At 40.1% G+C, this 21,066-nt stretch overlaps 1 protein-coding gene across 4 annotated transcripts in view; it reads left to right on the forward strand.

Annotated features, from left to right (window-relative positions):
* The window catches only part of USP15 (ubiquitin specific peptidase 15), a 101,329-nt gene that overhangs the window by 17,376 nt on the left and 62,887 nt on the right, over positions 1-21,066 (forward strand). For 2 of the 4 annotated variants that reach the window (XM_090042421.1, XM_090042422.1), the window contains exons 2-4: positions 7,097-7,224; positions 9,508-9,638; positions 14,118-14,244. In XM_090042421.1, the coding sequence (XP_089898547.1) occupies positions 7,097-7,224; positions 9,508-9,638; positions 14,118-14,244 (386 nt within the window). Of the gene's footprint in view, positions 1-7,096; positions 7,225-9,507; positions 9,639-11,651; positions 11,775-13,405; positions 13,427-14,117; positions 14,245-21,066 lie in introns of those variants that run through there. The other 2 variants (XM_090042423.1, XM_090042424.1) reach the window with 2 other exon arrangements.

Genomic DNA, 21,066 nt, shown 5'->3' on the forward strand with positions numbered 1-21,066 from the left:
TGGATGCAGCATCTACCCAGCACCCGCTCTGAGCCCAGTCCCTGCCGAGAAGAGCCCCCTGCTGCCACGGCTGCAGCCTGCCCTACCCCACACAGATCTGGGGAACACACCCCTCTCCCCCTCATACCTCTCCCAGGGTGCAAGCAGCGGCAGGAGCTGCCTTCCCCCACAAGCCGCGACTCAGCCCTGCTGCCCGCTCCTCCCTTTCCATCACACTGGACTTGGCACCTGGAGGCAGCTCCCCGCGCTGCTGGCTCTGCTCCTCACTGCTTGAGTGCTGCGCTGTGGCTGTGCGCATGCACAGGCATTTATCGGCCAAATTATCGGCTCCATTGGGCCAATATCTAGTTTAAAGGTAATCTGGTAACTTAGGTCTTGCATCAGTTTTTCAGAGCATGGTGTCATGTTTTATTTTTGCCATTAGATATACCTTTTCTTCCTTTTAAAGACATGAATCTTCATAAAGAGAAAGCAGAAAGTTGTGTGATGCAACCATATAAAAATTTAACAGCTTATGTATGGTGGGAGCTTCTGGTTTAGAATTTTATCAGTTTTGACTCTTGAAACTTTGTTTCTTTAGGCATAATATGAAAATATAAGAAACAATCTTTATAACTGATAACTGCATAAATAAGCCTGAAAAGATCTGTTCACTAAATGAAAAAGCCACAGCGTAGGGAGTTGTTAATTTGTTTCGCAACTAACCTGGGAGAATTTTTCTCAGGACAAAGGACTTAAATGTTAAAAAAAAGAAAAATCGTTTCTGCGATTGGGTAATAATTAGAACTTAGTTTTGAAAAATACAGTAAGCATACACTTTGTGTGAATTAAAACTGAGCAGTATCTGAAAACAGCGTGTTCTAATAGCTGAATACACATTATTTTTCTTTTTCCCCCAAGTATAGGTATATATGCATGGTTCAAAATGGAAAAGTATTTTTCAGTAATGAAACATTGCTCTCATTGTTTCCTTTCATACTGAATATTTTTCTTGTTGACAGAGTTGAAAATACCATGTATATTTAAAATTAGTGTTGAAAATTTCCTATTAAAAAAAAAAAAAAGTAGTCCTGAAATAGGTTATATTTTGGAATGAGGTGGCTGTGGTGTATGGTTTTCTGCTTTAGTGTTCCTTCTCAATGGTCATTTATCTTTCAACAACTGTACCATAATCAACCTTAGGAATTACTTTAAACAAGAAAAAATCCAATCTGATGATTGTAACATTACCATATATTTGCAAATGTTTGAAACCTTTCACCTTTGCAGAGCAGTTGTGGTAAAGGATGATCAGTCTTCTTGATGAAGTCAACAGGAATTTGGCCTTTTATTCAGGAGGAAAACAAGACCTTCATGAATGCAAATGGTTTACTTTTTGCTAAAAAGTACACCTGTACATAAAACATTGCTTTATGCAAATCAGACATCTTTAAAAATGTTCTTCAAAGTAGTTCTGAGATCTGTCTTGGGCCCAATCTCTGCAGTTATCTTCTAGGAAAGTAGAGAGAGTTTTCACTTGGCTATTAATTTTAAAAGTAAGAAAACCTTTCTTTCTACTACTATGCTTTTTGAGTGTAATTTATTAGGCTCATTTCAACATTATGTTGAAAATAGTATCTATTTGCATTTAAGGTTGGCTCTAATCTTTTTTTGCTAGCTGTAAAGACAGTTACAGTGCCTATATTGCTTCTTGGTACAGTATATTTCTAATGGTCACGATACAAAGGGATTAAAAAATCAATAGTTTATGAACTCTCACATGTTCAGGATTTTAAAAGTAAATATCTCTTTGTTTGGTGTCTTGGACTGGGTCTACATTAGAAACTTTTTCTGACCTAGCAGTGTTGCTTAGAGATCTGACAAGATTTTTGGCAAAGTCTGTATATTGGCAAAAGCCCTAATGTAGGGGCAGTTACGCCAGCATTAAAAGTGCTTTTTCTGGTGTAATTTATTTTGCTTGCTAAACATTTATTTGCCATAATAGCTATACCAGCAGGCTTTCAGCATAGGATTGGCTTTAGACACTTTTATCTGAGTTCTTGGATTTACTGCTGAAATGTTCGTTCTTTGATAAGGGACTCTATGTAATAGAGTAAATGAGGGGTTTTTTTTCTTTGTATGTGGAATAAAATGCTGAGATGGTGCTGACCCATTAATTTTAAAAACTTAACCTGAATTTTTGATCATGTAAAACAGAAATATGTTGAAGATCAATGGGAAATTTTGTTCTGAAGTTTTAAGAACACTTGCAGATACTTTAAAAATAGGGAAATGGTTGCTCTTATGACAGGCTAGTTCGCACTAGAATAGTGGCACTGATCTGCTCTAGAAACAGGGTGGATAAAAATCAATGATTTTTAAAATTTTAAAAAATTGGATTTTTTATTTAAATTATGTTTTTATTTAATTGTATTTTTAAGGTGCTTTTTAAAAAAAAATACTCTATAGTTTAAGATATGTTAAAGCTCAAAGGTATCATCATGGAAAGGGATTATAATTTCTAATTATATTAGAGATGCACTGATACATCAGTCCAATATCAGATAGGCACTGATATAAAGAAAATTGCCTGTATTCGAAATTGACTTTTTTTGCCTGATGTGGCCAATAGATGCCCTGTGCATGCAAGCAGCCACAGCACAGCACATAGGCAGTGAGGAGCACAGCTCAGGAGCTTGGAGAGCTGCATCCAGCTGGTAAGTCTGTTGTGGTGCAAGGGGACGGGGAAAAGGAAGGAGCATGTGGGGGGGCGCAAGTCAAGACCCCCATGGTGAGGGAGTGGGGCTGGGGCAGGCATTGTTCAGCTGAGGCAGGGCGGGGCACGGGATGGAGCTGTGACTTGTCCAGGGTGCGTGGGGTGGGTGGTGGCTCCCACTGCTGCGCACACCCTGGGAGGGCATGGGAGGCTGTATGCCCCTAGATCTGTGCGGGGTGGGCTACTACTTTGGGCTGGGGCCTGGGCTGTGCCAGGCTGTTCCCAAAGGGGTCTGGGCCAGGCTGCGCTTGGGGCAGGCAGCAATGGTGCTGGGAAGGTGGGGTTGAGGTGGCTACGTCAAATTTTGAGGTGGCTACAGCCACCCTTCCCTTCCCCCCACAGCTCCCCTCTCATCGCCACCACTGCCCATCCCAAACCCCCTCCGGGAAGAACCCAGTGCAGCCCCAACCTGCAGTGGCAGCCTGCCCTCACCCCGCACAGATCCAGGGACACATACCCCACTATGCCTTCCCAGGGTGCACAGAGCCACCCCCCTGCCTGCACCCCCTGAATGTACTGTGGCTCCTTCCTGTACCCTACCCTGGCTGGGCAGTGCCTGCCCCAGCCCCACTCCCTCCCTCACACAGGGGCCTTGATTTGCCCTCCACACCCCTTTTCTTCCCCCTTGCCTTCCACCACAACAGACTTACCAGCGGACACTGCTCTTCAAGCTGCTGGGCTACACGTTGGAAGATGGATTGGTATTGGCCGATGTACCGCTTTAAAAATTGGCTATCAGTATTGGCCCCAAAAATCTGTATCGTTTCACCCCTAAATTATATACTATTTGAGACAATATATTCATGTAACCTTATAAGTTTTATAAATAGGTCACAACAGGCTATGAACTATATTAGGGGCCCAATCATATGGGGTTCCCAGAGGATCCTCTATAGAATAGTAAAGATTAAAGAAAAACACTCTACCCAATGGGTCTCTGTGCTCAGTCTAGAAGATCCCATTAAGCATCTCTGTGCTGCTCGGTTTCAGTTCTCAAACTGTGGATTTGTGTCTCCAGAGATCATTTGCAGGCAGATGTGATATCTTTTACTGGACCAACTAAATAGTTGGAAAAATTGTTCTCTGCAAGCTCTCGGGCACAGACACCCTTCTTCAGGCAAAGGGAGAGTTTGTCGTCTCCAGAGATAACATCCTTGTTAACAGCAGTATATAGAGGTGAGAGATAACAGACCTGATTACCTACCCATCAGCTTTCTTGTCTCTGCAAGTTTGTGTATGCACAGTCAAGCCCTTATTTTTCTCTAAAAATGCAAAATTTAAAGAAGTTAAAAGGATAAAGGATATCAAAAAACAAGAACTTACTTTTTGTAGAAAACAATGATTAAATCAAGGCTTCCTGACTAGCGATTTAAATCAAATCCACCTTGTCTAGAATTGGTTTTCCCAATGAATTTCTTTAAAGAAATGTCACCTGAAGCCTGAAATGTATAGACTTAAATGTGAACACATATTGTATGTTGGCTCAGCATTAATAAGAGTGTCTGCTTCTTTTACAAAGCATACATCCAGCACAGGTGTTCTTCCTGCCATTTGCTGTCCGTCCAGCCAGGCTGCGGACTGAGTTGGCCTCTCACTTGCATTATCTCTACTATAGCTTAGTTAACATAACTTTGTATGGGTTGGTTTTATCTCATTATAGAATTATTTGGTCCCCTCTAATCACGTTAAGGGAATCCTGTTACAATTCTGAAAATATCAATATTGTAGAAGACTACTTTTAAAACCATGGTAACATAATTTAGTTTCCCCTACAGAGTATAATCACAATCATGTTATGTATGTTCCAAAGTTTTAGACTAGGGCATTAATTATTCTGTCTCACCCTTATATAAAATCTCATTTGATTGGATCTGTTGTGCCCCAAGTGTAAAAATTAGTTGGTTATTGCAGCAACATCCTTATTGACTTTTATTAAGCTTTTAAAAAGAGCTAATTTGTTTTCCCTTAAACATCCTCTTTCTCCCTTTTAATTTAAAAAAATCTTGATACTTTACACAGTTTTTTTTAGCCCAAAAAGAACAGTTGAGGACAGTTATGGCTAGTTAAAAATACTTTATTTCAGTGGTGTTTTCCTCTTAATAATTTGCAGAATTTAATATAATCAATGAACAGTTGCTGAGGGAAAGAAATTTGGAGTTTAATAAACATTTGAGAAAAAGATTCATGTAGATGTAAGTGATGAAGCAGTAACTGGAGTGAAGACTTTTGCAGTAACAGTGGCATGACTGTTTAAAGCAAGGGTCAGCAACCCCTGGCATGCATGCCACACCATGGCACGTGAGGCCATTTTTCTTGGAACACCAGAGCTGGCCTGGGCAGCTGCTGCCAGCCACAGAGTCCGGGCTGCTCGTGGCAGGAGCCCAGGAGGCTGCAAGCCTTGCTTCAGGCAGCCAGGGCTCCATAGCAGGAAGCAGCTGCCTAGAGCCTGGGGTGGCTGGGGCAGGCAACCAGGAGGCTACAAATAGCTGCACCAGTGTCCAGAGCCCCTGCATAACCCTGGCCCCCTCCCCTACCATCAGCTCGAGGCACGCACAGCTGTGGAGCCGCTCCTGGGGCTTGGGACCCCTGCTGCAGCTGCCCAGAGCTTGGGTCAGCTGTGGCTGACAGCCAGGAGACTGCAAACATCTGCACCAGGCTTCAGAGTCCCAGCCTGCGCACACACCTCTAGGCAAACAGTGGGGGAGGGGCTGGGGATGGTCAATTTTGGTCCCTTTATTGTAGAATATGGTGGACAGGAGAAAAAAGACAATTAAAATAATTTGTGGTACTGGCTAGACTGATGACTAGACTGAAAGGCTACATTTTAGCCTGAAAGTAGGACTGTGAGGCTTGAAGACTTGTCTTGTCACCTGTATCTCTTTCATGTGAACTCTTATTATGCATTAAATGTCAGTTAATTCACTTACGGGATAATTTGTCGCCATAGTTTTAGTTTGATGGTCAGATTTCCCCTCAGGGGCTGCCTGCCTGCTCTTTCCTTCCCTGCTCTTAACTCTTCATATTTGGTCACTTATGGATAATTAACTGTTATTTGCATTCCCTTGGAGTGGCGAATTAACCAGTGTTTATTGTATTTGTGTACAGTTATGCTAATTGTACAGTGTATGGCATCAGAGTTGAACTGTAGTGTCAGAACTGATTATTTTATTTCATCCTCTAAGCCAGACTCAGTGGTATTCTTGCTTTTTTAGTGCCTGGAGGGTTAAGGTTTTGGATAAGTGCTAGATCATACATGCTCAACCTCCAGCCCACAGGCCAGATGCTGCCTACAGAGCCTTATCCAGTCTACAGAGCTTCCCGGGTCAAGTCAGCCCAGGGGCTGCTGTGACTGTTGGGGCCCCTGAGATGCTGTAACAACCCTCATTGGTTCAGTGAGTTGCTTTACATCACTGATGATACTTTGGGCAGAGTGACATGATGGCATCCATCTCCTCTCCTGGTATGGATGGCCACTGGCTTGCAGCAAACGCATCTGCCCTTTGACAGGTCTTGTTTTTAGTCCTGCTGGGTGTCCATACACCCTCCTCACCCAAGCTAGCCCAAGTGGGGACATCTATTTAGTTGTTTAGAGCCTGACCATGGAACAGGCTGTACTGGTTTACGTGGTACCAAATAGCAGACCAAGAGGGGCTTGGCTAGACAAAGCCAGGGCTCTCCATATCTGAACATTTGTCAGTGGGGGAGAAGTGGTGGTATTAATTGCTGCTGCTCAGCTGAATTTTTGGATCCAAAGGGAGCCCTGCAGGCCCAGCATGGCCTTGCATGCTAGATCTGGTGCATGGGACCGGAGGCAGGGGGGCTGCAAGTTTAAAATGTTCTACAATTAAAATTACAGCACAACAAAATTAGTTTTTATTACAGACTGAGATGATTAGCAATTTACCTTTTCAAAAACAGATCTTTTGAGGAAAAAAACCTGGCTGTGCATAGTAAAAGTTGTTTATGGCTTGTCATGAATAAAGAAATGCAACTTTTTTTTTTTTTAACTTCTCTAATGCTATATTGGCAGCCTTGCAAAATTCTGTGCACTGTGTATAAGTAAGGCAAACAGTTTTTTAAAAATAAAATTCTTGGTTGTAAGAATGGCAAATCACATTTAACACCTGGTTAGATTGGAGGATTTAACACCTGGTTTGCAAGGAAATTTGAGGTACCTGATGTACTTTAAAAAAAATTGTAAATATCAAGTTACCTAGGACTCTTAAATCAGAGTATCTTACCATACAAAACTATCTTACTTTGACTACAGTAACAAATACTGGAACTTTTATTTTGTATTTTGCTGCTAATTTAATATTTTTTTTCTGCTTCCCTTTTAAGGTATCTAGTGGATAGTCGTTGGTTCAAACAGTGGAAAAAATATGTTGGGTTTGACAGCTGGGACAAATACCAGATGGGAGATCAGAATGTGTACCCTGGCCCTATTGATAATTCTGGACTCCTCAAAGGTAATTTAGTGTTTAGGGATAGCAGACTTACAGTTTTAGTATGAATTTCTCATTGATAAAATTTTAGTCTGTTAAATTTAATTCATATTTTATCCCCCTTTTAAAGATTTTTATATAAATGTTTTGTAAAAGATTGTCTTCCCTCCTCCCCCTCAGCTAATATTTATTGGCATTTTGTTAAAGTAAGCTTTTTCTGCTTTCAGACTGAAATAAGGGAGCCCTATGGTGTAAATAATGAGTGGTTGCAGTTTATATTTTATTTGTAGGGGCACTTTTATGGTAATATAATTATTTAATAATGTACACAATTTTCTTTTCTTTTTGATTAACTTAATGATAACTTTGAGTCAGGTTGGTGAGCACCATGAAATCTGATGAAGAGTGTGAATGTTCACAAACCAGTCATGTGTAGATATAAGTTGTACTGTTTTAACTTAATCAACTTAAGCTGAAATGGTAATGAATAAAATTGCTACTGTAGGATATAAGTAGAGATTATTTAAGGGCTTCTGAGTTTGAAAAGTCAGTTTAACTCAGAGAGTAGTATTTTTTTAAACATTTGCCATTGGATACATCAGTATCTTTTACAAAAGTCATTGTCGTTTAGTTAGTATAATTATAGAAGTATAATCAAAATAAATGATAAAGAGAATTTAAAAGGTCTTAATATTTATACTATGTGTTTAGTCTCTTTTTGTCTTTGTGGGGAGAAATAGGCCTTATTCTTCATAAGGAAACAAGAACTTATTTAAAAGCAGCTTCAAAGGGAGCAACACGGGAGGGAAATTAATCAAATTTGAGTTGCTTGTTTCTGCAACTCATGATCATACAATGGAAATAGTTTGTACACTGAAAATGGATATCTAGGGGGTCAAAAAAAACCTGCAAAAAAAAAGGCAGAGCAGCACACGTGGGGGCAGTATGCACTGCTAAAAATCGGAGCTGTGCTGGCTGGAGCCATGCTCCGGCTGCTGGCAAGGCTCCGTGCATCAGGATTGCCACTGTTACAGCTCTGGGAGGCCCCTAGGATCCCAGGTAAAGCTCATGGGGCCAGCACAGTGCTGGTCCCAGCCTCCACTACTCAACTTGGGGTAACGGAGCGCCTGTGGCATGGGTGTTCTATGGGGACAACTAGCAGTGGCACAAGGTGCACCACCACTAGTTGTCCCTAGGGTACCAAACAGCCATGTTCACACACATGAACAACATTGCCAGAACTGAAAGTGTGAATCTCCACAATTTAACTATGGTCTTCTGTGATCTGATCCAGAGGAGTTGTGCTGGCCAGTGGTTAGCATAATTCCTGTAGAAGTTTGTCCTGTGTGTATGAGACTCACCTCAGTTCAAATCTTGCGTGGGTCCAACCGTTGCATGACATCAGCATCTTGTTGTATAAAGGATTAAACCAGGCAGTGGGAAAGTTGAACATAAGTTATGCTGGGAGAACAACACAGGTATTCAGTACAGATTGTTATGCATTTAAACACACAGTGGATCAGACTTGGGACACAGAAAACACTGACTTGCACTACCATGTTATGATGAGTATTATCTGTGATATTTTAGGACAGTTTGCATTAAAAATTTTAAAAATAAGTGAAAGCACTAATAGTATTTTTTCAGGGGTATAGGTTGTAGCAGTGTTGGTGTAAGGACATAAGACAGACAAGGTTCTTTGGGTAAATCCGATATCTTTTATTAGACCAACTAAATAGTTGGAAAAATTCTTCTGTGTAAGCTTTGAGGAACAAATACCCTTTGTCTGGCTGAGGGAAGTGTCTGCAGTTGGTCAGACCAAGTGCAGACACTTCCCTCAGCCAGACGGACAAAGGGATATCATTGGGATCTTTTTGTCATGCGTGCTGCTTTTTTCTGAGTATTCCATCATGTATTGTGGTCCTATGAGAGAGATTTTTTTACAGCAGAAACATTAGACTTCTATTGTGGTGCTATATAGCATGGATACTGCTTTGATCACTGTGGACTACATGCCCAGGAAGCCTAGGCAGTTTAATTAAATTCAGTTTCTGCTTGAATGAATAGAAGAAATTAACTATAGTAGTCCAGTCACACTTGTATTGGATAATTCATTGCTAAAGTAGTTTTTAAATATTTAAATTAGTCATAACAACATTTGGCTATTGAATTTTCAAGCAATAATAATGTGTATGTCTTAGCAGCAGTAAATGATTACATATTTGGTATTTTCAGCATTATTAACATATTTTTGATTAATAGTTATGATTATGTTCACCACATTTTTTGATGAATTTTTTTTCACAGACGGTGACTCTCAGTCTCTTAAGGAGCATCTCATTGATGAGCTGGACTACATCCTTTTGCCAACTGAAGGCTGGAATAAACTAGTTAGCTGGTACACATTGATGGAAGGTCAGGAGCCAATAGCACGCAAGGTATGCTAAGCAAGTTAACTGCTAAAACTAGAATATTTCTAAATTTAGGACTACAAATGATGCATAGTATATACAGCAGTTGCACTGAAGTCAATTAGAGTACTGCTGATTGGAATCTCATTGTGTGTGGCTCAAGATTAATACATCAATTTTTTTTTTTAGTTAATATAATTATTTGTGGGGGGCATACTTTTTATTCTTATTTTAGAGATTGTTCAATCCCTAATAGTTGTATTTATTATATCAAAAGAAAGTTTCTACTGCTCTAATGAAGTTGGCACCAATTTAGCACTTAGTTGTTTCTCATGTGTTCAGCAGACAAACCCTTCTGTAAATAAATTGTTATGATGGTATGTCAGTCTTCTGGCAGATAAGTGCCATACTAATGCTAATAATGGAGCCCTCCATCCAACAAAAGGCTTAGACACATTAGTCAGTAGCTGCACATCTCCTGTGAGATTATAATAGACTTTAGGACTACTTAGAGCTCATGTCTTAAGCACAGACTGCCTTGGGTATACTCACTTTTACAAGTCCTTGAGTAGTGTTGTTCTACTGGATTTTAATGCCGTGTGGAAGGCAAAGGTTTTCTCTAGTAGGGAGTGTGAAAGGCAAGTCTCTTTCTGGGATGATATGACCCTTCCCCTTTTTATAGAAAAGTGTTCCTTTTTAATCTGGAGATGTCACTTGTATTTTCAGGACAGCGATTTCAACACATCCTCATCCAGACTAGTTAGAGATGATATAACAGTTTTGTTACATCAGCTGTTTCTAAATTGACTGAAAAATAGTTTTTAGGCCACTGTGCTGTCATTCCAGTTCTGTTTCTGAGAATCTGGTGATGAAATCTGCAGCAGGAAGAGCTTAGATCTGGTAAAATTGTTAGTACAGCACCAGTGACTGACTCTGGTAATAATCTGTCTTTCATGAGCAGATGCCAGAGAAGTTGCAGAAGTTGGCAAACTCTTTGAAGATTCAGTTTTGCCAAGAGCCAGAGTTAAGGAAATGAAAATAATAATACTTAATTGAAGCAGTTCCTTATTGCTACATGCTACCTTTTATGGTGTCACTTTCCTTTTTAAATAAGCACCCCAGGAATTTTTTAGTTTCTAGAAGTAGGAGTGCAACAAAATTTTATTTTTTCTTGAAGAGCAACATATTACTCTTAAGTGGTGTTTGCTATAGCCATACGGTTTAGCATTTAAATGGTTAGTTTCCTTCCTGTCCACTAAATAAAGCTGCTGTTAACATTTCATCTTTGTTTACTAGTTCTTATGGTGGAATTTTGGGTGAAAAAATAGTGAAAGGACTTCACCAGTTAAATATTAAGAATAGTTGACATCTAAGTATACCCTTTAGACACCATTAGCTAAGAATTGCTTAAAGGGAATTTCTGCCAGATTCTCTCAGGTACAGCTATCTGTTGGTATTCATCTTCTGAGACCTATCTTTGGATTACAGTTGCTGCAGATAAATATTTTTTCCTCTTGCTTATTTCTTTCCTTTTTCTTCTTCATTGTTCTTGTGTATCGTTAGTCTTTGTCAGGGTTTGTGGATAGGTGCTCATCTTTAGCCCTGTCAGATTAGAGAAATACCCCTTTCCACTGTGTACTTTTCCTTTGTCCCTTCTCCATACTAACATTCTTTGTTGTTGTCATATTTTGAAATGTAGGCCCAAATTTACATTGGCCCAGCATTGGGTGAAGTTCTTAATTCTGGGGTGCTTTATAGATATTAACATGTAGTCAGAGCACTGATGTATTGTCACTTGTACTCTGCTTAATATTGCCTTCACCTGAAAATAAATTACACTACACTACACTAAAACAATTAGAAATAAAAATGGGCATTTACTGGGTCAGACCATCAAGCCCAGTGTCCTGTCTCTCAGTGGCAGAGAATGGATGGGCAGGTGGGTGGGTGGGTGGGGGAAGATGAGCAATGATATCCAGACTCTTTCACTCCCTGTTGTTCTCCCATTGCAGCTTCCAGTTTTCAGAGGTATAAGAAGTTGTGATTTTTCAGAGGCTGCACCCCTCTCTACCATATTCAATACATACTGATGGAGCTTTCCTCCAAGAACTGGTCCAGTCCAGAACTGGGTTAAGCTACCAGCCTCTACAACTTCTTGTGGCAGTGAGTTCCTTGAGTTAATTACTCACTGTATGAAAAATAACTTCTTTCTGTTAGTTTTAACCTACTACCAAATAGTTTCATGTTATATCCCTCTAGTTCTAGTATTGAGACAGCAAATAATAAATCCCTTTTTACTTTCTTTGTATCATCTAATATTTTGTAAACTTCTCATGTCCCCCTTCAAGTGTCTCTCTTCTATGGTGAAAAGTACTAGCTTATTTAGCCTCTTCTCATATGAAAGCCACTCCATGCCCCTAAATTTCCGTGTTGCCCTTTGCACCTCTTCTAGCTTTGTAACCTTTTTGAGTTCTGGGGACCAAGGTGTGGGCACACAATATTCAAGGTCTAGATGCACAATAAACTTAAAGGGGAGGAGAATGATATTTTCTGTTTGCTTTTTTTTTTTGTATATAATTTTATTCGTGATCATCCCTAACATTTTAGGGCATTTATACATGTAACTTTTTTTTCTCATAATGCGCCGGAGATCCATCGGGTCAGAGCAGACTAGATTAATCAAGTCTGCTCGGCACACAAGCTGACACCTGCTGCATTGCTTTGTGTGCAGTTGTATAAGTGGTGAAATGTGTCAGTGTGCAGAAAATGGTGTTGGTGCACTTTTGAACTAACACACATCCAGTGTGTTAGTTCAAACGTGCATCGCCACCAGTTTCTCAGCGCTGACATGCATTTCTCCATTTATGTGCCATGTGCCACAGTGTCGGGCACTTTTAAAAGCACCTGGTATTGTGGCACGAGCATGTATACAAATACCCTTATTTGCTACTTTCCCTGCTGCTGAACACTGAGCTGATGTTTTAGAGAACTGTGCCCAGTGACTTCAAGATCTTTCTTGTGTGGTAGCAGTTAATGTAGTGCCCATCATTCTATATGTATATTTTGAGTTATCCCATCTGCATCACTTGGCAAATTAAATTCAATATTGATAAGTGCAGTTTTGCCCATTTGCTCAGCAAGGTCCTGTAGTTCTTCACAGTCTTTACTACTTCAAATAATTTTGCTGCTTCTTCAAGCTGCCTCATTGTTGACTCCCCCCTGCCCCCCAATCATCTATCTTTCCAGGTCATTTTGAATATATTAAACAGCAAAGATCCCCAGGCAACTCCACTACTTACGTTTTACCATTCTGAAAACTGACTATTTATACCAACATACTGTTTTCTATCCTTAAGCCAATTTCAAATCTACAAATGGACCTTTCCTCTAATCCTGTGACACCCTTATCATCCAGTGACCCAACTGACTCCATAGCAGACTTTCTGCTTATTTTTTTTCTTTTCAGTAATGCAGTAAATCAGTGTGAGATCTGGACTAGTATAGCTCTGCAGCCCTAGTGTTGTCAGTAAACTGTTAAACTTAAGATGCATTTTAGTTAAATGTCACACTAGTTGACAGTCATTACAACACAAAGCGAGCAATTAAACATGGAATACTTCATTAATGAGTATTTTTTGCTGTACTGAATGTTTTTAAGCTATCTTGGTATAGTAGTTATCTCGTGCCACTTATTTGGTGCCTCCTTTTTACCATACTTGTCTGGTGTATCACATATCAGGCTATTTTCAGAACAGTCTACATGACTAAGTATTGCAGTTACACTTTGGAGGATCCAAGGAAAATAGATTTAAGAGGTGACCCTGAATATTTTTTTCTGGATTTTTCTTTCATTTATGTGCACTTTTTTCCTCGCTCTTTTACTGTTTGGTGGAAGATGTTGCAAAGCAAATCTGTTAGGAACAGTATTCTTTTAAAGACTTGGGGGTGGATAAAGCTGATAATGAATATATCCAGAGCATAAATGCAAAGGTTTGGTTGGTAGTTCTTCTCTAATAACCGTTTAAAAGTTTGTTGCGTAATAGTCAGGCTTGTTAATATAGTCCTGTGGTGGTAGTTCAAAGTTTATTGGTAGTGCAAAACAAGAGATTGTTAACTGTTGTGTCATAGTCATAATATGCTAAACTAGAAAATTAATTCTTAAAGGTTTTAAAACTGAAATTTCTAGATTAATGTGCCTATTGGTAAAATATGTATTCCCTTGTAATGTTGTAAATGTGATATTAATGTTACTTCAATCATAACTGTATAGTATTAATGTCAGTATTCAAATAACATACATAACAGCAAGCAAAGAGATATATAACTGTCATTTAAAAATTTAATTACTAAAAATGATTTATGTTAGGAATCTTTTCTGGTTTGGCATTTATTAACTAGTTTTTATGTATCTTGTTGACTCTTTTTGAGGTCTCTGAAGTTTAAACAGTTGTGTACTAATATATATTTAGATTCGTAAGTAACACTGATCTGTTTCTTTTTTCCCAGGTGGTTGAACAGGGCATGTTTGTAAAGCACTGCAAAGTAGAAGTGTATCTCACGGAATTAAAACTTTGTGAAAATGGAAATATGAACAATGTTGTAATACGAAGATTTAGTAAAGCTGATACAATAGGTATGCACAATTATTTTTAATTTAAAACTGTAAATTTCTGCATGTAATGGTACTTAATAATGTAGTTTAAGTTCTGAAAGATATTTCCCCAGGGATGGAGCAACAGTGTGTAAATATATAATTTCACCTTTTGCAAAATTTAAAAACTTTGTCTTGTTTGAGTCTGAAGTAGCACATAATCGCTCTTCAAATGCTGATTATTACTATTGCCCATAAAGCTTCTTAAAATTTCATTTTCCTTATTTAGAGCAGTCACTTTTTAAGTCGTATTTAATTCTTAGTATTTTGACTTTGCAAAGATACTAAAACCTTTAATCTTATTTCTGTCTTCACTTGCACTTTAAAATGATGCATGGCTCTTTGTGTTGTCACCATGGATTTTTTTTTTTGGTTGTGCCTTTATCTTGTTCTCTTCCTCTCACCCCTTCTGAAAGCTGAAAGGCAGAGTGTCCAAAGGCATTTTTGTCCTTTCCTGTCCGTGATGGTATGACCTCTGAGGTATTCTGCTCCTTTCTATACTGAATTAGTATAGTCTAATTACTTAGTTGTTTAGATCTTTGCCTCTTGGATATGGGTACTGCTACATAATATCTGAGGGAAAAGTGTGTATGTGCATATTCATTTATGTACAGGAATATATTTTTTCCTTAGTTAAATCTGATTCTGTAGGTGTGTGCATACACCTTCCCCTATAAGTGAGCTTTAGCAGAAGTTAAGAACCGGCATTTCTGGTGTCTCTTCTACTTAAGAGAAGTGCACATCCAGGATCAGCGTACCATATGTTTTTCTTCTTGATTCTTTGATTCCAGCTTCCCCTGAAAGGGAAGGGGAGTAAGAACTGTTGTCTAGAGTCAGTCTTTCCTGGGCGTCTGAATGACATGAGAATTTTCTACTCTGATATCCTGGCCTGCACTGGCTAAGAAGCCCAGTCGTCGGCAGCTCTTCTGTCTGACAAACACTGACAAGGACAGAAAGAAAAATTACTCCAGAGATTAGCTAGGAAGCAGGTCAGTTGTCTCAACCTTATGAAGGTCAAAAACCTGAAAAGAGCCCTTCATTTGTCCATGTAGTAAATAATAAAAGAGCCTTGGCATTCCCTGCTAAACATGGGGATTTTATTTCACTCTGTACTTATTCTTTGGCACTTACTTTGGGTTATGAAGCTCTAGATCCCACTGTTCCTGTCTCACCTTGGCACACTTTTAGTGCTTGGTACCTAGTTGATTTTTTTCTGCGTGGAATAGTAACACCCTGCTTTTGATTCCTGCTTCACAGTGTAGCAGAAGTTGTATTATTATTCAGGCAGAAGAAGGAGTCAGTTGACTTCATGGCTCATTGCTCTTTACTCCTAAGATTTTAATAGAAGTCTTTCCCTTTTAATGATCTTGATATCACTAATCAAGCTAACCTTTCTTAGAGCAGTTTTCCTCCCTGCTAGCTGCTTCTGGTCTCTTTCCCTGTATCACAGCCTTGGAGATTCTTTAGCTCTTTCCAAAATCATAAATTCATCATGGAGACCAGTCTTCAGCGGCAGGTTGGGTTTCTTCTTTTCATTAAGTAGGAAAGGGAAGGTGAGTCAGCTGAAGATTAGGTTCTTTCCCTTCTCTATGCAGCCATCACTCTAGGGAAAAAAAATCTTTTTTCTTCATGTCGTCTTCCCAAAAACAAAATATATGTCTTAGTTGGAGTTGTGTTGTATGCAAAAAAAATAGTGTTTCTTCTAGTACCTTTTCATGTAGCTGTATTCTCAAAAGTTTGCATCACTTGTCCTTTCAGAATTAAATCTTGCTCTCTGGAGAGGTAAATTGGACTATTCCAGCTAAACCAACTAGTATAGCCTAATATTCTAAAAAGACCAGGAAGAAGGAGGGAGAACAAATAATCACTTCTGATTCTCCCTTAATGAGTGACTAATCTTTTCTCTATGTAGCTCTGTGGATGATCTTAAGATACTTCTGGACCTCATTAAATGTATGGAAATTTTAAGGTGACACTTCTGTCCCTAGAGGTGGTAAGAAACTTCATATCTTGCCCCTTTGCCTTTCATGCCAATAAAATAAAGGACAGTTAGAACATCTAAAAGACTTCTGGTACATACCAGTTAGGCAAGTGTATAGAAGGTGCCAGAACCCCTTAAGGGATATGTATTTTATTTCTCTCCTTCACCGGTATTGTTTATAATAGCAATTCAGGAGAGATCAAAAGAGGGACTTCCAAATTCACAGCCATGGGGCAGGACCTGAAAAAATTCAGCATCTTTGAGAGTAAGATACTGTAATCAGATAGCTTCCAAATGTTTGTGGTAATTTTCATTTCTTATCTAACTTTTACACTGGGACAAACAGTCTGTGGACAAGCCCCCACAGGAAACTGTCATGACTGAAGGACAGCTCATTGTCTGTACTCAGCTGCAGGAAGCATAGCATGCATGTAACACAATGATGCATATGACTTACAGCACTGGCAATAAGACAAGCTTCCTTGCTTCACTTCCACTCTACAAGCGAGCACTTCTGATTCTACAACGGATTAAACCCTCTTTTCTTAGGTGGGCTGGGGTGACTTGGGCAAGGGTTGGGAGGGAGGGGACAGGTTGTTCCAGAACCCAGAAAGAAGCAAGTAAAGGCAGCAAAACTTATTCAGCAGTGTTTTTGCCTAATATTATTACCAGCCCTAGAGGACATCAAAGCTGCTGCTAATGAAGTAGTAAGATTTCTACCAGCAATCGTTATGTTATCTTTTTTGGCTTATTTTTCTTATGTTGCCAAGTTCTGTGGCTTCGGCCAGAAACCATATTACGTACCAGGAGGACCTACCAAGGATTTCTTCCTCCTTTGGGAACCACCTTTCATTTTTGGGAAGTGTAGACTTGGATTACCTTAGATCTGGGAATGATTAAGCAATCCTGAAAATTATAAGCAAAGAGTACCTAATTCCAGTCACTTTTGAGGAACTCTTATTTTCAAATAGAAGTAGACTGATTTCTTTAACTTGGAGCATGTTATTGGAACAGTGGATGAGTTACCTTTTAGATTTCAAGTACTGGTTTTTTTATTCCAATTATTTTCTTCTCTCAAAGAAAGTAGAATTTGAAATTTCAGTTCAAACTTTTAGAATCTCAAATGTTTTGCTTTCAAGTGGATGGACTTTCAAAGGATGGACTTTGGCCTCTATTATTCGTCTGTCATATTCTTAGGTCTGGTTTACTTGTTTTAACCTGTGGGATTACTGTTTTCTCATGTCTGTGTGTATGGCCTGCAGGAAATACAGCAGATTCTCATAGGAACATCTTATTGTCAGCACAGAGTCCTGGTCTTTGGTCTTTCCATAGCACTGATGGTATTTTATCAAGTGCATGGCAGATGTGGCAGCTTATTTAAGACCAGAGCTCCATATCTATCCATACCTTTGTCACCAGTTTGTCAGTGAGCCAGTTGTCAACTAATTTCAGATATCCTTAAATACTTTGTTGATCTGGCTCTCAAAATCATCCAAGGAAATCCTGCATTTATTAAACTCCAAACCTAATTTATAAGAACCTGAATTCCAGATCAGTGAAAACTTACTACTGTTTGGAAACTTTCTTGTAGGCAGTAGTAACTCCTTAACAAACTTCAGGCTCATTCATTAACATAATCAGTACTCTCACTCATAGGATATGTAGCTTCATGAATCTGCATGGTTCTGTTGTCAGATTTAATTTATGCTCCGTATCTTGTTTTAGCTATCCTTATAGCTATTCAACAGACACTGTATAGATATGATAGGCATAGTCTCAGAAAAAGTTTCCTTTTGTTAAGCTAATGTTAAAAAGCTTTACTTCTTACCTTAAGACAGAACTTAGATATAGGGAGCTTATATGGATAATCCTCAAACTTGTCATCCCTTTAGGAGACTCGGATGCACACAAGTATGCTAAAATTTAGAGCCATTGCTTGGCAAGTAGTACACTTATGCTTTTGCTCCAAAAATCTACACTCCGTGAACTGAAATGCCAAATGTCCTGAGAGTGTACCCTGCAGATCTGCTAAGCAGTATCCTTTATCCTAAGGGATACTATGGTTGATGCATGCTTTTCCCCCCAAAATGCCAATGGTACTGAAGGTCCTAAAGAAATTAAGACGAAGTTGTATCAGTGATCCATGAGGTCTTGGCAAGGTCAGGAAGTTGTAATGCTAGCATCTGCTGAGCTTCTCAACACAGACCCATATCACCATACCCAACTTGCTCCATATAGTCTTGAAAAACAAAAGCTGTATTTTATGACCAAACTCTCAATCTTACAGCACGGATGTTTGCTAACCAGTTCTTTTCCCAAAAAAACCCCCCAAAAAGTCCTTGAAATTAAGTAGAAGTACCATATTTATACCAACATAAAGTGAGGTTCCCCCCTCCCGCCCCCAGTCATTATTGGAGGGTAAAAAGTTCCTAGTCTTACAATTGCATACAAAGAAAGCACATTAAATTCACTATCTGTCATTAAACTGCTGCCAAAAGTAGTATGTGCTCAGTAATGGAAACCAACTATGAAGCTGATTAAATGCAGCCAATGCTGTGCATGACTATAAAACACACGGTCCACAATTGGCAAACATACTGATGGGAATCTACTGCAGGGCTAGGTTAATACAGCACATCTGAATATGGTAGTGCCCGTTGTGCTCAGTTCCGCTCAGAGCCATCTCTTTTTCAAGTCATAGTAAGTTACTACATTGAATACATTTTGACTTGTTCTTCACTTCCATAGCTGAGCTATGCCTTTATTTTCCATTTCTAATTATTCCTGTTTCTTCACCAGCCTTAAATGTCTGGCAAACATCACCAAATGGGTCCCAAGCAGTTCACCCATAATTCCTCTGTCATCTCTTTCTTAGCTCACTGCATATGATTAATGTGCCCCACTCTCCATGAAGTGGAACTGGACTAGATTGCCCTGAACCTCATTGTATCAATTTTTGGAGGATCCCAGGGCTATGGACACCTGGTTCCAGTCATGAGTGGGGCGGATAATTAGGGTTGTGCGAAATTTCACTGGCTGTTTTGATTCAACACTGTTTCGACTCATTTTGAGCTCAAAACAGCAAAAATCAAATCAAAACAAAGGGCTTTGAAACAGCCTCGAAACAGAACAAGGCTAGTCAAAATGTTTCAAAAGTGTCAAAATGTTTTGAGTTTTGAATCCAGCAGCAAGGTGGTGGGAGATGGGGGAGAACCAGGGCTGTGCTCCCAGCAGCAGCCAGGAGCACAGCCCTGGCTCTCCCCATCTTCTGCCACTGAGGTGCAGGAAGCCAATCACAGCGCAGGGGAAGGGAACTGAGCCTGGGCTCAGTTCCCCTCCCAAGCACTGCAATGGGGCTGGGGAAAGAAACGGAGCCTGATAGTTCACTTCCCTATCCCAGACCTACAGCTGGCCTGAGGTTGGGAAGTCAGCTCAGCTGGGCTGAGTTCCCAGCCCCACAATCTGAGCTGACCTCACCACCATGCTGGGGAAAGGAACTCAGCCCAGCTGGGCTGATTTCATTTCCCTGCTGTAATGGTTGGGCTGGGGTTGATAACTCAGCCCAGCTGGGCTGACTTCGCGTCTGATCTAGCCTGGGGGATGGGAACTCGGGCCAGCTGGCCTGACTTCAGTTGGGCTCAGTTCCCTTCCCCAGTCCCAGGTGGCAGCACTGGCTTCCCTCCCTCATCTGGCAGGCAGATCAGGGGCCTGCAGCCCCAATCTGCCTGCCAGATGAGAGAGGCTGTTTCAAGCTTCGCCATTATAGCTAATGGGCAGAACATCGAAACAGCCTTGCTGTTTTGACAAAGCAAAACAGAACAACTGTTTCAAATAGAAATGAAATTTGAAACAAAACACTGTTCCATGGAACTCTTGAAACAAGTCAAAATGGAATAGTGCCATTTTGCACAGCACTCGTAATTAGCAAATTAAGCCTTTGCAGGAGGATATCTGAAGTCTTCACACACATACTGAGCAGTGCTGAGTTTATGCTGCTGACTCTCCTGGGGCCCAACCCAGTGAACTATATGGTAAATCATCTTCTGTCAGTGTTTTCAAATTTGCCCCTTACTTTCATGTATTTAGGGAGAGCAGGGTCTGACAGTAGAGTGGAGGGGAAGGGGCTTCAGGGGGAAGAAGTTGGGGGCAGAAGGCACAGGGACTACCTTACCCCACTCCTCCTCGATATATATTTTTTTTTTTCCTGCTGTAGCAGTGGGAGAGGGACAAAATCAAGGCGAACCTCCAATAATTAGGTGTTATACCTGGAAAATTAGAACAAAATTAAAAATTTCCATACGCAGGATCTAATTATTGGGGGGGTGTCTTGTAATCAAGATCATCTTACATCTCATTTATATTTGAGTAAATATAGTAGGTTTCATAGATTTCATAGATATTTGGGCTGGAAGGGACCCTGGAGGATCTTTGAGTCCAGCCCCCTGCCCCAGGGGCAGGAAGTCAGCAGGGATCATAGGATCCCAGCAAGATAAGCATCCAAATGTGTTTTGAAGGCATTCAAAGTGGGTGTTTGAACCTCTCCGGTGGCAGTCTGTTCCAAACCTTGGGGGCTCGGACAGTGAAGAAGTTCTTTCTTATGTCCAGCCTGAACTGGTCACAGTGGAGTTTGTGACCGTTCGATCTTGTCATCCCTTGGGGGGCTCTGGTGAACAGACATTCCCCCAGATCCTAATGAGCACCCCGATAAGCTTATAGGTGGCCACCACATCACCCCTAAGCCTGCACTTTTCCAGGCTGAAGAGTCCCATTGCTCTCAGCCTCTCATCATAAGGTCTGTTTTCCTGACCTCTGATCATGCACAT

This window comes from Crocodylus siamensis, chromosome 4 (assembly GCF_052110815.1).
Source record: "Crocodylus siamensis isolate JL-2025a chromosome 4, ASM5211081v1, whole genome shotgun sequence".
In the NCBI taxonomy this organism is placed as follows: Eukaryota; Metazoa; Chordata; order Crocodylia; family Crocodylidae; genus Crocodylus; species Crocodylus siamensis.